This window comes from Calliphora vicina, chromosome 5, assembly GCF_958450345.1.
Source record: "Calliphora vicina chromosome 5, idCalVici1.1, whole genome shotgun sequence".
In the NCBI taxonomy this organism is placed as follows: domain Eukaryota; kingdom Metazoa; phylum Arthropoda; class Insecta; order Diptera; family Calliphoridae; genus Calliphora; species Calliphora vicina.
This window is the reverse complement of record NC_088784.1, coordinates 5,450,693-5,463,065: the sequence shown is the minus strand read 5'-3', so window position 1 is coordinate 5,463,065 and position 12,373 is coordinate 5,450,693. Positions and strand designations below refer to the sequence as shown.

Below are 12,373 nucleotides of genomic sequence, written 5' to 3'. Positions count from 1 at the left end.
TGTTATAAAAATTATTATAAACTTTACAGATTTTGTAATAACAATAAAAGAAGCTTAAATGAAATTGATTGGTGTGCTCATAACACAGCCTTCTGAAAACTGATTTTGCTGAATTTTAATAAAAAAAAACTTCTCGAAAGCTTAACCGCTCTACAGTAGCCAAATATGGGTTTGATAGCTTCGGAAAGTTAACTTTAATACAAAAAAGGAATGAATGGACACACAGATGGACATCTTTATATAAACTTCCTTGAATATAAATATATAGAAAACATAGCAAATTCATAGAAGAAAAATTGTGGAAAAACAAACAAAATGAAAATATTAATTTTTACATATTTGGTAAAATGCACAGCATACATTTAGGAACAGCAGTTTGTAAAGTTACGTTAAGGGTCCATTTTCCACACGAATTTAAATGAATTTCTTTATTTTTCCTCACAAAATCAATCATCAATCAAAAATCTATACTTTTAATATATGCCTGAGCAAAACAACGAAACATTGTCAAAATATTTTTGGGGAAATAAAAAATACATGGAACATTTTAACAAAATATGCATAGATTTGTCATAACAAACTGAATAAAGTAGGGAAACAAAATGCTCACAAGTACACCAACGTATACTGCAGACAGAAATAAAATAAAACAAATGTTAGGTCGTTTATCAAAATAAAGCAATTATATGATGTAAAGAGCGCTATAAAAACTCATAAAAATATCATAATTTTTGGAATATGTCTCACATTTTGGTATATTAATTTTAGAACTGAACTAGAACTGAACTAGAACTGAACTAGAACTGAACTAGAACTGAACTAGAACTGAACTAGAACTGAACTAGAACTGAACTAGAACTGAACTAGAACTGAACTAGAACTGAACTAGAACTGAACTAGAACTGAACTAGAACTGAACTAGAACTGAACTAGAACTGAACTAGAACTGAACTAGAACTGAACTAGAACTGAACTAGAACTGAACTAGAACTGAACTAGAACTGAACTAGAACTGAACTAGAACTGAACTAGAACTGAACTAGAACTGAACTAGAACTGAACTAGAACTGAACTAGAACTGAACTAGAACTGAACTAGAACTGAACTAGAACTGAACTAGAACTGAACTAGAACTGAACTAGAACTGAACTAGAACTGAACTAGAACTGAACTAGAACTGAACTAGAACTGAACTAGAACTGAACTAGAACTGAACTAGAACTGAACTAGAACTGAACTAGAACTGAACTAGAACTGAACTAGAACTGAACTAGAACTGAACTAGAACTGAACTAGAACTGAACTAGAACTGAACTAGAACTGAACTAGAACTGAACTAGAACTGAACTAGAACTGAACTAGAACTGAACTAGAACTGAACTAGAACTGAACTAGAACTGAACTAGAACTGAACTAGAACTGAACTAGAACTGAACTAGAACTGAACTAGAACTGAACTAGAACTGAACTAGAACTGAACTAGAACTGAACTAGAACTGAACTAGAACTGAACTAGAACTGAACTAGAACTGAACTAGAACTGAACTAGAACTGAACTAGAACTGAACTAGAACTGAACTAGAACTGAACTAGAACTGAACTAGAACTGAACTAGAACTGAACTAGAACTGAACTAGAACTGAACTAGAACTGAACTAGAACTGAACTAGAACTGAACTAGAACTGAACTAGAACTGAACTAGAACTGAACTAGAACTGAACTAGAACTGAACTAGAACTGAACTAGAACTGAACTAGAACTGAACTAGAACTGAACTAGAACTGAACTAGAACTGAACTAGAACTGAACTAGAACTGAACTAGAACTGAACTAGAACTGAACTAGAACTGAACTAGAACTGAACTAGAACTGAACTAGAACTGAACTAGAACTGAACTAGAACTGAACTAGAACTGAACTAGAACTGAACTAGAACTGAACTATAATTGAGAATTTCAAATAGAGTGTATTTTATATTCAGTTATACCGAATATTTTTTATGTTTTTGTCGTTATTTTATTCATTATACATCATTATAGGGCATTCCGTTATTGCAATATCAGTTCATTGCTGAAATATATGAAAAAATTCTTATAATATTAAACTTGACAAAGTGTTACATTCCTCTTTTGATTTTCTTTGCTTTTGTGGCAGGAGGTAAATTATTTCTGCTAGCACTCTTCAGGGAATTTAGATAAAAAAAATAAAAAATAATTCTACAAATATAAAAGTAAATTCTTTTTTCTTTAGAAAGAAATCCTGACAAGCGGCTGTCGTTACTTATTATTGACAAGAACAAATGCTTTATTAATAAAGGCAAACGTGTTATACAAGGCATTTTAACTTTCCAAAATCGACATTAGACATGATTGATAAGACATTGTTATAAACCAATAAGAAACAAAACAGGGGAACACAAACAAGTTCGAAGACTATGAGGAGAAAAAGCTAAATAATAAAGGAATGTGTTGATGAATGTAGACTAGTAGTTGGAAAGGAAAACAATTGCGTAAACAAATGTGCAAGAAGCCAAAAATGTACATTAAACAATGAAATATAAATAGAAAATAATGGTTGTTGATAAATGTAATATTAACCCAATGGGGGCTAAAATAAAAAAAAAATAAAAAAGTCGATACGTTTTCAGTCATTCTTTTTTTTTTCTTCATATTTATTTGCAATCTATTTTACAATAATAAGAAAATTTGTTAAAAATACCAAATTACATTTGTTTAAATCCCATTGAGTATCTTAACAAGTTATATAATAATTAACTTAGTCTTTCCATTTCTACAGTCATTCTTTAATGGAAAATATATATGAAATAAAGTTCAAATCACAAAATATTATAAATTATGTTGTTCTTAAAAATTTCAATGAAATTTAAATTTTAATTATTTTTCCTTAATGGGTTAATATTGACAACAAAACACATATAGACAAAATACTTTACATTCTGACTGACTCACCCCCTCTACAAACCCTTATTTTTTCATTTTTCTCCTCAGACATAAGACCCGAAAGTGAAAGTAAAAACAATTTGTAAATATTTGTTAAACAAAAAATGTTAGAGAAAAAAAAGCAACACATAATGTAACAAAATAACAATCCTGATTAAATTTATTGACAGACTACAGCAACAACTACAACAAATATAAGGGATTTACAACAACTTGTCTAACAATGTAATAGACAATCAATGTCTACTTAAAATTTTTCAAATGAAAACAAACAACTTGTAGATATCAAATTTCACAATTTCTATTTGAAATAGAATTTTTACACAAAAAAAAAATCAATTTCAAATCTCTTGTTTAGCAGCATATATTCAGTAATAACGATAAATATTTTTTAATAACTTAATAATAACAAAGATTATTGACATCACAGACAAGCAGCTGAAGAACAAACAATTTCTTATAAAATTTCCATCCGTTAGAGAGATGAGCTTTTAAACAATTTATAAAGCAATTATAGCAAATTTTCCAATTTATTGCACAAAGTAATAAATTTATTTTCTCTCAATATTTAATATTGATTAAATATTTTCTTCGTCACTTTTTTTTTAATTTTGAGAAAACAGCAAAAACAAACTTTACTTGTGTTCATACAAAACACAGGCTAAAGTTTATTTGTTGTTTGGATGTTTTTGCCCACCGTAATTACAACTTCGTGTAAGAAGTTTATTTCCTTTTACAACAAGAAGTTGTTGCATATGTTAAGGGTAATCTTAAGGACTTGTTTGTTTATTTGTTTGCTCTATTAGTTTAATGTTTTTTGTATTGATGATTGTTTTAGTTGCTAATTTTGTGTTGTGTTCTCTCCACTCACCCCCTTGTTCCTTACCTTTGCCAAACAATTGATTATATTAAGAGTGTAGGAAAACTTGTTGTTTTTCATTAGTCATAATAAAAGAAAATAAGACTTGACGTTAATTGGGCACGTACCAAATTCCAAAAAAATTTTAAAATTACCTAGAAAGATTAAATTACGTGTTGTAGGTTTATTTTCGTGTTGGCTGAGCTTTTTGCTGGCCTTTTAATTTGGCAAAGTTTTATTAGGAATTCTTGGCTTTGGAAAATTAATGCGAATCTAAATGTGAACATTGTTGATTTGTTATAAAGTTGTTTTTAGAGAACATTCTTAAAATATTATACTGCTTTAAATTTAAGTAATATTTCTAGTTCAGTTCTAGTTCAGTTCTAGTTCAGTTCTAGTTCAGTTCTAGTTCAGTTCTAGTTCAGTTCTAGTTCAGTTCTAGTTCAGTTCTAGTTCAGTTCTAGTTCAGTTCTAGTTCAGTTCTAGTTCAGTTCTAGTTCAGTTCTAGTTCAGTTCTAGTTCAGTTCTAGTTCAGTTCTAGTTCAGTTCTAGTTCAGTTCTAGTTCAGTTCTAGTTCAGTTCTAGTTCAGTTCTAGTTCAGTTCTAGTTCAGTTCTAGTTCAGTTCTAGTTCAGTTCTAGTTCAGTTCTAGTTCAGTTCTAGTTCAGTTCTAGTTCAGTTCTAGTTCAGTTCTAGTTCAGTTCTAGTTCAGTTCTAGTTCAGTTCTAGTTCAGTTCTAGTTCAGTTCTAGTTCAGTTCTAGTTCAGTTCTAGTTCAGTTCTAGTTCAGTTCTAGTTCAGTTCTAGTTCAGTTCTAGTTCAGTTCTAGTTCAGTTCTAGTTCAGTTCTAGTTCAGTTCTAGTTCAGTTCTAGTTCAGTTCTAGTTCAGTTCTAGTTCAGTTCTAGTTCAGTTCTAGTTCAGTTCTAGTTCAGTTCTAGTTCAGTTCTAGTTCAGTTCTAGTTCAGTTCTAGTTCAGTTCTAGTTCAGTTCTAGTTCAGTTCTAGTTCAGTTCTAGTTCAGTTCTAGTTCAGTTCTAGTTCAGTTCTAGTTCAGTTCTAGTTCAGTTCTAGTTCAGTTCTAGTTCAGTTCTAGTTCAGTTCTAGTTCAGTTCTAGTTCAGTTCTAGTTCAGTTCTAGTTCAGTTCTAGTTCAGTTCTAGTTCAGTTCTAGTTCAGTTCTAGTTCAGTTCTAGTTCAGTTCTAGTTCAGTTCTAGTTCAGTTCTAGTTCAGTTCTAGTTCAGTTCTAGTTCAGTTCTAGTTCAGTTCTAGTTCAGTTCTAGTTCAGTTCTAGTTCAGTTCTAGTTCAGTTCTAGTTCAGTTCTAGTTCAGTTCTAGTTCAGTTCTAGTTCAGTTCTAGTTCAGTTCTAGTTCAGTTCTAGTTCAGTTCTAGTTCAGTTCTAGTTCAGTTCTAGTTCAGTTCTAGTTCAGTTCTAGTTCAGTTCTAGTTCAGTTCTAGTTCAGTTCTAGTTCAGTTCTAGTTCAGTTCTAGTTCAGTTCTAGTTCAGTTCTAGTTCAGTTCTAGTTCAGTTCTAGTTCAGTTCTAGTTCAGTTCTAGTTCAGTTCTAGTTCAGTTCTAGTTCAGTTCTAGTTCAGTTCTAGTTCAGTTCTAGTTCAGTTCTAGTTCAGTTCTAGTTCAGTTCTAGTTCAGTTCTAGTTCAGTTCTAGTTCAGTTCTAGTTCAGTTCTAGTTCAGTTCTAGTTCAGTTCTAGTTCAGTTCTAGTTCAGTTCTAGTTCAGTTCTAGTTCAGTTCTAGTTCAGTTCTAGTTCAGTTCTAGTTCAGTTCTAGTTCAGTTCTAGTTCAGTTCTAGTTCAGTTCTAGTTCAGTTCTAGTTCAGTTCTAGTTCAGTTCTAGTTCAGTTCTAGTTCAGTTCTAGTTCAGTTCTAGTTCAGTTCTAGTTCAGTTCTAGTTCAGTTCTAGTTCAGTTCTAGTTCAGTTCTAATTCTATTTCAGTTCAGTTTTAGTCAAGAAAATCAAATTTAAGTTTTTTGCGCATGTGATATCAGCAGGTCGGTTCGTGTCCTTTTTTTTGCAAAAATTTTAAATTTTGTTATAAATTTATAACAATTTTTAAATTCTTTATTTTTAAACAAAAATGTTTTTGCACATTTTGTTAGCTTTCTCATCTATTATTATAAACTTTCCCTTGCAAAAATAACAGCAAGAAAATAAAACAAATATGTCTGCAAAAAATTGGTGTTAAATGCAAATATTTACGACAACAACCATAAACAAGTGTACTTTTTCTTCGTATGTCACTGTGTGTGTATATAAGTGATTATATATAAATAACACACACACTCTGAAACATACATAGATAGACAGTTTTATATTCATAACAGACGTTACTAGATTTTAACAAACACATTTGAAAAGCTGTTAGTCTACTCACACATAATACAGGGCACAAATACACATGAACTTTCAAAAAATACTAAAAAAAACCTTTTCAAATACATATTTAGGGGGTTTAAATGTACCCCCTCCTCCATATATTTGGTATATGTTGTTGAGAGTATTGAATTTTGCATATAAAAATTTGTCAACACCCCAAGAATGTTTACACTTGAGAGCTGTCGTTCGTTTTTTTCAAATTTGTTTGCCAAAATTTATATAAGAACATATTTTTTGTCATTTGACATGTGTTGTGCCTATAAAAAACACCCTTCGATGTTAAATTTTTTTTTGTTTTTTTTCGTAATTTTCGATTTCATATTTCATGACCTGCCAGCCTGCTTGTCTCCCTGCTCCTGCTTGTTGATGTTATATATTTTATTTAAAGTTTTTTTTTTTCTACATAAATTTCAGAGGGTTAGTACTTGTGTTTTGAGTATGTGGGTGTTGGTTGTCAATGTGTTGCTGATAGTCAAAAGCAATAATATTAAAATTATTGGGTAAGGGGAAAAAATCATATTTTTTTTTCATATTTTTTTCTTTTGGTCTTGGCCCTGTTGTTGAAAATCATACATCGAGGTTTTTTATGCTTCAATAAAAAATGTTGTCTCTGTGTTAAATATTACACATACACTTACTTACATATACATGTGTATGTATTGAAGTTTGCCTTTTGTGTCTGTGTGTGTGTTTTTTAAGGTAATTTTACGCATTTGTGCAGTCATTTGTTATGAAATATTGATAACTTTTGGGGTTTAAATCATGATTTTTTATATTTTTAAATTGTTTTTGGTTTTTGTTTTTTTATACTTACATCTTACACTTAGATAGTAACCAATCGATGAATATTGAAAATTTAAATGCCGCGATGTACATTTATACCAGCCGGAATGTTCACGCCGTATCGAGGTGAAATTGAGAAAACCATCACCAGTTTGTGGAACCTGCAAGTATGGAAATTATGTTGTGCATGTGATTTAAAAATAATTTCGATAATTTTTTCTTTTATTTATGTAGAGAAGGGATAAAATTGTTGGTTGTTTTTTTTTTTTAATAAAGCAGTCAAGTGTAAAATATAAGCTATTGAACATAAATAACAATAAAGCTGTAAGATAAATTTTAAATTGATTTGATATTTATTTAATTTTTGAAATGAGTGGAAATTTAAAAAATAATAAAATAAACTTTCGTGAAATTGAGAATCTAGTATTAAAAATATTCACAGGGGCCTTATATCGCTCCAAAGTTAAACATATCACGAATAAAAATTTATCTTTTAAAAAATATCTGTCAAAAGTTCTTTTGCTAAAATTTTTTTTTTATGAAAAGCACTTTTTAACTGAGCTATTTTTTCAAAAGAGTACTTTTTTTTACATATAATGTTTTAAAAAGTACCAATTACGTACTTTTAAAGTTAATTTTTAAAGAAGGTACTTTTTGACAATTTTTTTTTTAAATAGACATTTTAAATAGTTGATGTTAAAATGCATTTTAAAAAGGATTTATTTTGAAATTTTTTGTTTTCTTAAAAAAACTATTATACTATTATTTTCTAATTTTCTTTTCAAATTCACTTTTTCAAAAATTTAAAAAATTATTTTCAAAAATGTTCTTTTTTATTTTTAGAGGTTATTTGTTAAAGAAATAGTATTTTCTTAATAACAGACGTATACTTAATATTAATTCAAATAAATAATCGTATTAATTATACGCTCCGTTTTTATACCCTTCACCTTCGTGAGAATGGTATATATAAGTTTGTCATTCCGTTTGTAATTTCTACATTTTTCATTTCCGACCCTATAAAGCCATGTCCGTCTGTCTGCCCGTCTGTCTGTTGATATCAATTTTCTGAAGTCCCAGATACCGTCGGGATACAAATCTTCAATAATTCTGTCAGACATGCTTTCGAGAAGTTTGCTATTTAAAATCAGTAAAATCGGTCCACAAATGGCTGAGATATGAGAAAAAAACCAGGACAACCTCGATTTTTTACCTATTTTTTACCTACATATATCTGGATTACTAAGGCATTAACATAGACAATATGGATATCTAATGATAGATATTTCGAAGACATTTGCAACGACGTATATAAGACCATAGTAAGTTGGACCTACAATGGGTCAAAATCGGGAAAAAAAAATTGTGAACCAGAATTTTTTTTTCACCAAAAAAAAATTGAAAAAACAAAAAAAAAAAATTTAAAATTTAAAAAAAAAAAAATTAAAATTTAAAAAAAAAAAAAATTTTAAATTTAAAAAAAAAAAATTAATTTAAAAAAAATAATTTTTTAAAAATTTAAAATTACAATTAGAATTTTTTTTTCCGAATATACCACTCTTACTTGTTAATATGCCGCTTTGAACTAACTATGTTAAAAAAAATAGGTAACCTTCACCAAATTCAACATTAAAATAAAAATTTTAAATTGTTTTAGGTAAACAAAATTTGAAAAAAAAAATTAATTCAAAATTTTTTTTTGTCAAAATTTCTTTTTTAATTGTTTTAAGTGAAAAAAATTGTATGACAAAAAAATTGTTCGGTTTAAAAAATACTTTTCGCGATTTTGACCCATTGTACGTTATATAAGTCGTTGCAATGGTCTTGCAAATAACTATCATTAGATATCCATATTGTCTATATTAATGATTTAGTAATTCTGTATAAATCAAATATAGGTCTAAAATCAAGGCTGTCGTGGTTTTTTCCATTATATTCTCTCTTTTTATGATATCTTATCAAGAACGCGACATTTGTACGTCATTGAAGTGAAAATAATAAAGAACTATTAAAAATGTTTATTCCATGTTTAGTGTAAAAGGTAGTTTATGTTCTTTTCTTGTTTCCAACATATTAGCAATAAACTTAAAATCAAAAACGCGACAAAAAATAGAACTCGTTTTCGACTGCTTCTAGAAAAATACACAAATCTGTGAAGTGGGACATAATTTTTTATAGCTAGTTTTTAAGCAAAAGGAGAATAATATCGCTTTCTGTTACTATATTGTTACGAAATTGTGCTTGAATTGAAATATAACGATTTTAACGGCTGATTTAAAGTTGTATAATGCTTTCAAATAGCAGTGCCCAAACTTTAACATATCTGTGGGCATTATTAACATAGAATAAAAGCTTTCAGTTGACCTTTGATCTTAAGTATGGCAACGCTGTTTTGCGACCGTATGTTCGAATTCGAATATTCAGTTAAAGAACATTGTAGAAAGTACACCACAGATGGCGTATGTATTAGAAAGCTGTAGACAGTTAAAGATCAATCTAGAGTGCAGATGGCAGTGTTATAAATAGTGGCAGAGGTTGCAGTCGTTAGTGGGCTTATCACAGACGCTTTTCGAATAAACATCAACTGAGTGCCTTAAAGTGTGCTGTATTTTTCAAGTGAATTTGTGTACATTATAAAGTGTGTCTGTATTTCTGCGAATTTATAAACGTGTATAAAAAACATTGAGTGACTATTTAATTCTGTTGTTGTACATTTTAAATAAATAAAGAGTTGTTACAATTTTAAAACTACTAAACGGCTTTTATTTGCAATCAAAAGTATCCGGTTTATTTAAAGGAAATAAACAAACGTTTTGAAATGGTTAAAACGTAACAATATGTTATGTTGAAATTTTTACATTAATTTTGTTTTAGTATAGACGCGACATTTATAATGCGACATATTTGTCAGTCTATTTTGTAATAAAGATTGAAGTTGAAGTAATTTCATCAATAGCTGGGTATTTATAATTTATTGGTTTGTCAAACTTTTTCTATAATACCTCAATAACTAAAAAGTAACAAAAATATCGTTATAGATAGCGGTGTCGATATAGCTGTGTCCGTCTGTATATTAAAATCAACTTTCTGGTGCCCCAAAATACATAACTCACATATATTATTTATACGCTATAAATCCGATTCTGTTGCCATTTAAAATCGAGAAAATCAGCCCACAAATGGCTGAGATATTAGGAAAAAACCAGGACAACCTCGACTTGTTTGACCTATATCTGGATTACTAAGTCATTAATATAGACAATATGAATATCTAAGGATAGAGGTTTCAAAGACCTTTGTAATATATAACGCCATGGTAAGTCGGACCTACAATGGGTCAAAAACGGGAAAAATATTTTTTATCCCGAATTTGATTCAGGAAAAAAATTTTTTTTGATATACAATTTTTCACTAATTAATTAAAAAAATAAAATAAAACAATTTTTGGGTCAAATCGGGAAAAATATTTTTTATTGCGAAGTTTTTTTTCAGCAAAAAAATTTTTTGTTATACAATTTTTTTCACTAATAAATTAAAAAAAAAAAATTTGGTTTAAATTTTTTTTTCACAAAAAAATTCAGTTTTATTTTTTTAAATATTAAAAATTTTTATTTTAAAGTATAATTTGGTGATGAATATATAAGATTCGGCACTGCCAAATATAGCTCATTTGCTTGTTTTCTTTCTATCGCAATAATTTTTATACTTTAGTGGATTTCTTCTAACGCTGCCCTACTAGTAACGCATTGTTGCTTCCCATTTTCTTTTGTTTTACGTTTTACCCCTCCACATATGCACGTTAAGAGAATAAAATTTATTGTTTCTGAAAAACTTACACTAACGATGGCGAACGGGACATAGTTTGAAAATCAATGTTTGGTTATATGAAATAATTAGCCACTAAGTTCTAAATGAATGACCAGTACAAGAACGCGACATTAGAACATAAACAATGTTTTTATTAAACAAATATTTGCTTTCAACTACTTATAAACAATTGTCTTAAATAAAGATTTCTGTTAGCGATTTACATCAACATTTAAGTTTTAAATGCTATATGATAGCTAATAATTTTCTGCTTAATTCTTCAAGCCTAAGGATTCGCTAACTTGGTTTTAATTTTATTACATTACGAAAGAATAGTTGTTCCATATATTTATATTTAGTAGAAAACTCTCTTATACATACCGGTGGATCACCATCATCCTTCTGCCATCTGGGTGTACTGGGCGGATTTGAATCCACATCACATTTTAATGAAACCTCTATGCCCTCACGCAATGGATAACCAAAGCCCGGCGTGCGTGATATGGCAAATGAAGGAGTATCTAAAATAAAAATAAAAAAAATTTATAAAAATTCATTAAATTTCATAAAGACAAATTTCAATAAACCTTAAAACACACACCCACAGAAAAAACAATTTGTGTAAATAGAAAACTACATATATTTGAAATAAAAATTGAAAAAAACAATTATTTGATTTATAAAAAATTCAAAAAAAACCTAATAAATTTTAATCACAAAAATTTGTTATAGACAAGTGAAATATAAAAAAAATTAAAAACACTTAAATAAATGTAAAACTAATCAATGAAAAACTACAATTTTATTTAAATACATTTTTCAATATTATTTTTTTAACAAAATGAAAATTTCCATTTCCATAATTTTTTTTTTGTCTACAGACTGTTTTGTTTTGTGGCAGGGAAATATCATGTATGTGTAAAAACCACAACCTAACAGATTTTCTATAGGATTTTCTATGATTTATTAAAGTTTGATGATATTTTTTTTGTTGTATTCAAATCATTTAAACACACATACTATATAAATGAATATCTTTTTTAAAGCCATATACAGACACCCATCCTTATTTCCAGTAGAACACATTTACATGTTGAGAGAGATATATTTTTTATTATACAATATATTTAAAATCTCTATTGAATAAAATATACAAGTATGATTTATATGTAATATGAAATAAAAAATATAGAAAAAAAAACAAGCCAAATACCCCTACTCATATCAGTTTCAAGTATTTAGTATAATACACAGTATGTATGTATGTAAATGGTAATTGTATGTAGTAGTCCTGGGTAACATTGCTTTGGTCATAGAAATATTGTGTATTCATTCAATTCATTTGTTAAAAACCAATTTCTATATGTTTGTCTGTCTGTCCATCCGTCTGTCTGTCTGACAGTCTATTTGTCTGTATGTCTGTCTATCTGTCCATTCATTTGTATTTCACAGTATCCGTTATGTCTGTCCTTATAGACTGTGTCTACTGTTTCATTTGTTAAATACACAAAACTGCTGTCTATCAACTGTCTGTAATTTGTATTTGATTCATCAGAGGCAAAACAAAACCAAA

At 28.8% G+C, this 12,373-nt stretch overlaps 1 protein-coding gene across 1 annotated transcript in view; it reads right to left on the bottom strand.

Annotated features, from left to right (window-relative positions):
* Positions 1 to 12,373, bottom strand: part of tei (teiresias) — a 90,374-nt gene that overhangs the window by 43,246 nt on the left and 34,755 nt on the right. Inside the window, exons 5-6 of the mRNA XM_065510893.1 lie at positions 11,182 to 11,321; positions 7,025 to 7,154 (exon numbers count right to left, since the gene is read on the bottom strand). Of these exons, the coding sequence (XP_065366965.1) occupies positions 7,025 to 7,154; positions 11,182 to 11,321 (270 nt within the window). The remainder of the gene's footprint in view (positions 1 to 7,024; positions 7,155 to 11,181; positions 11,322 to 12,373) is intronic.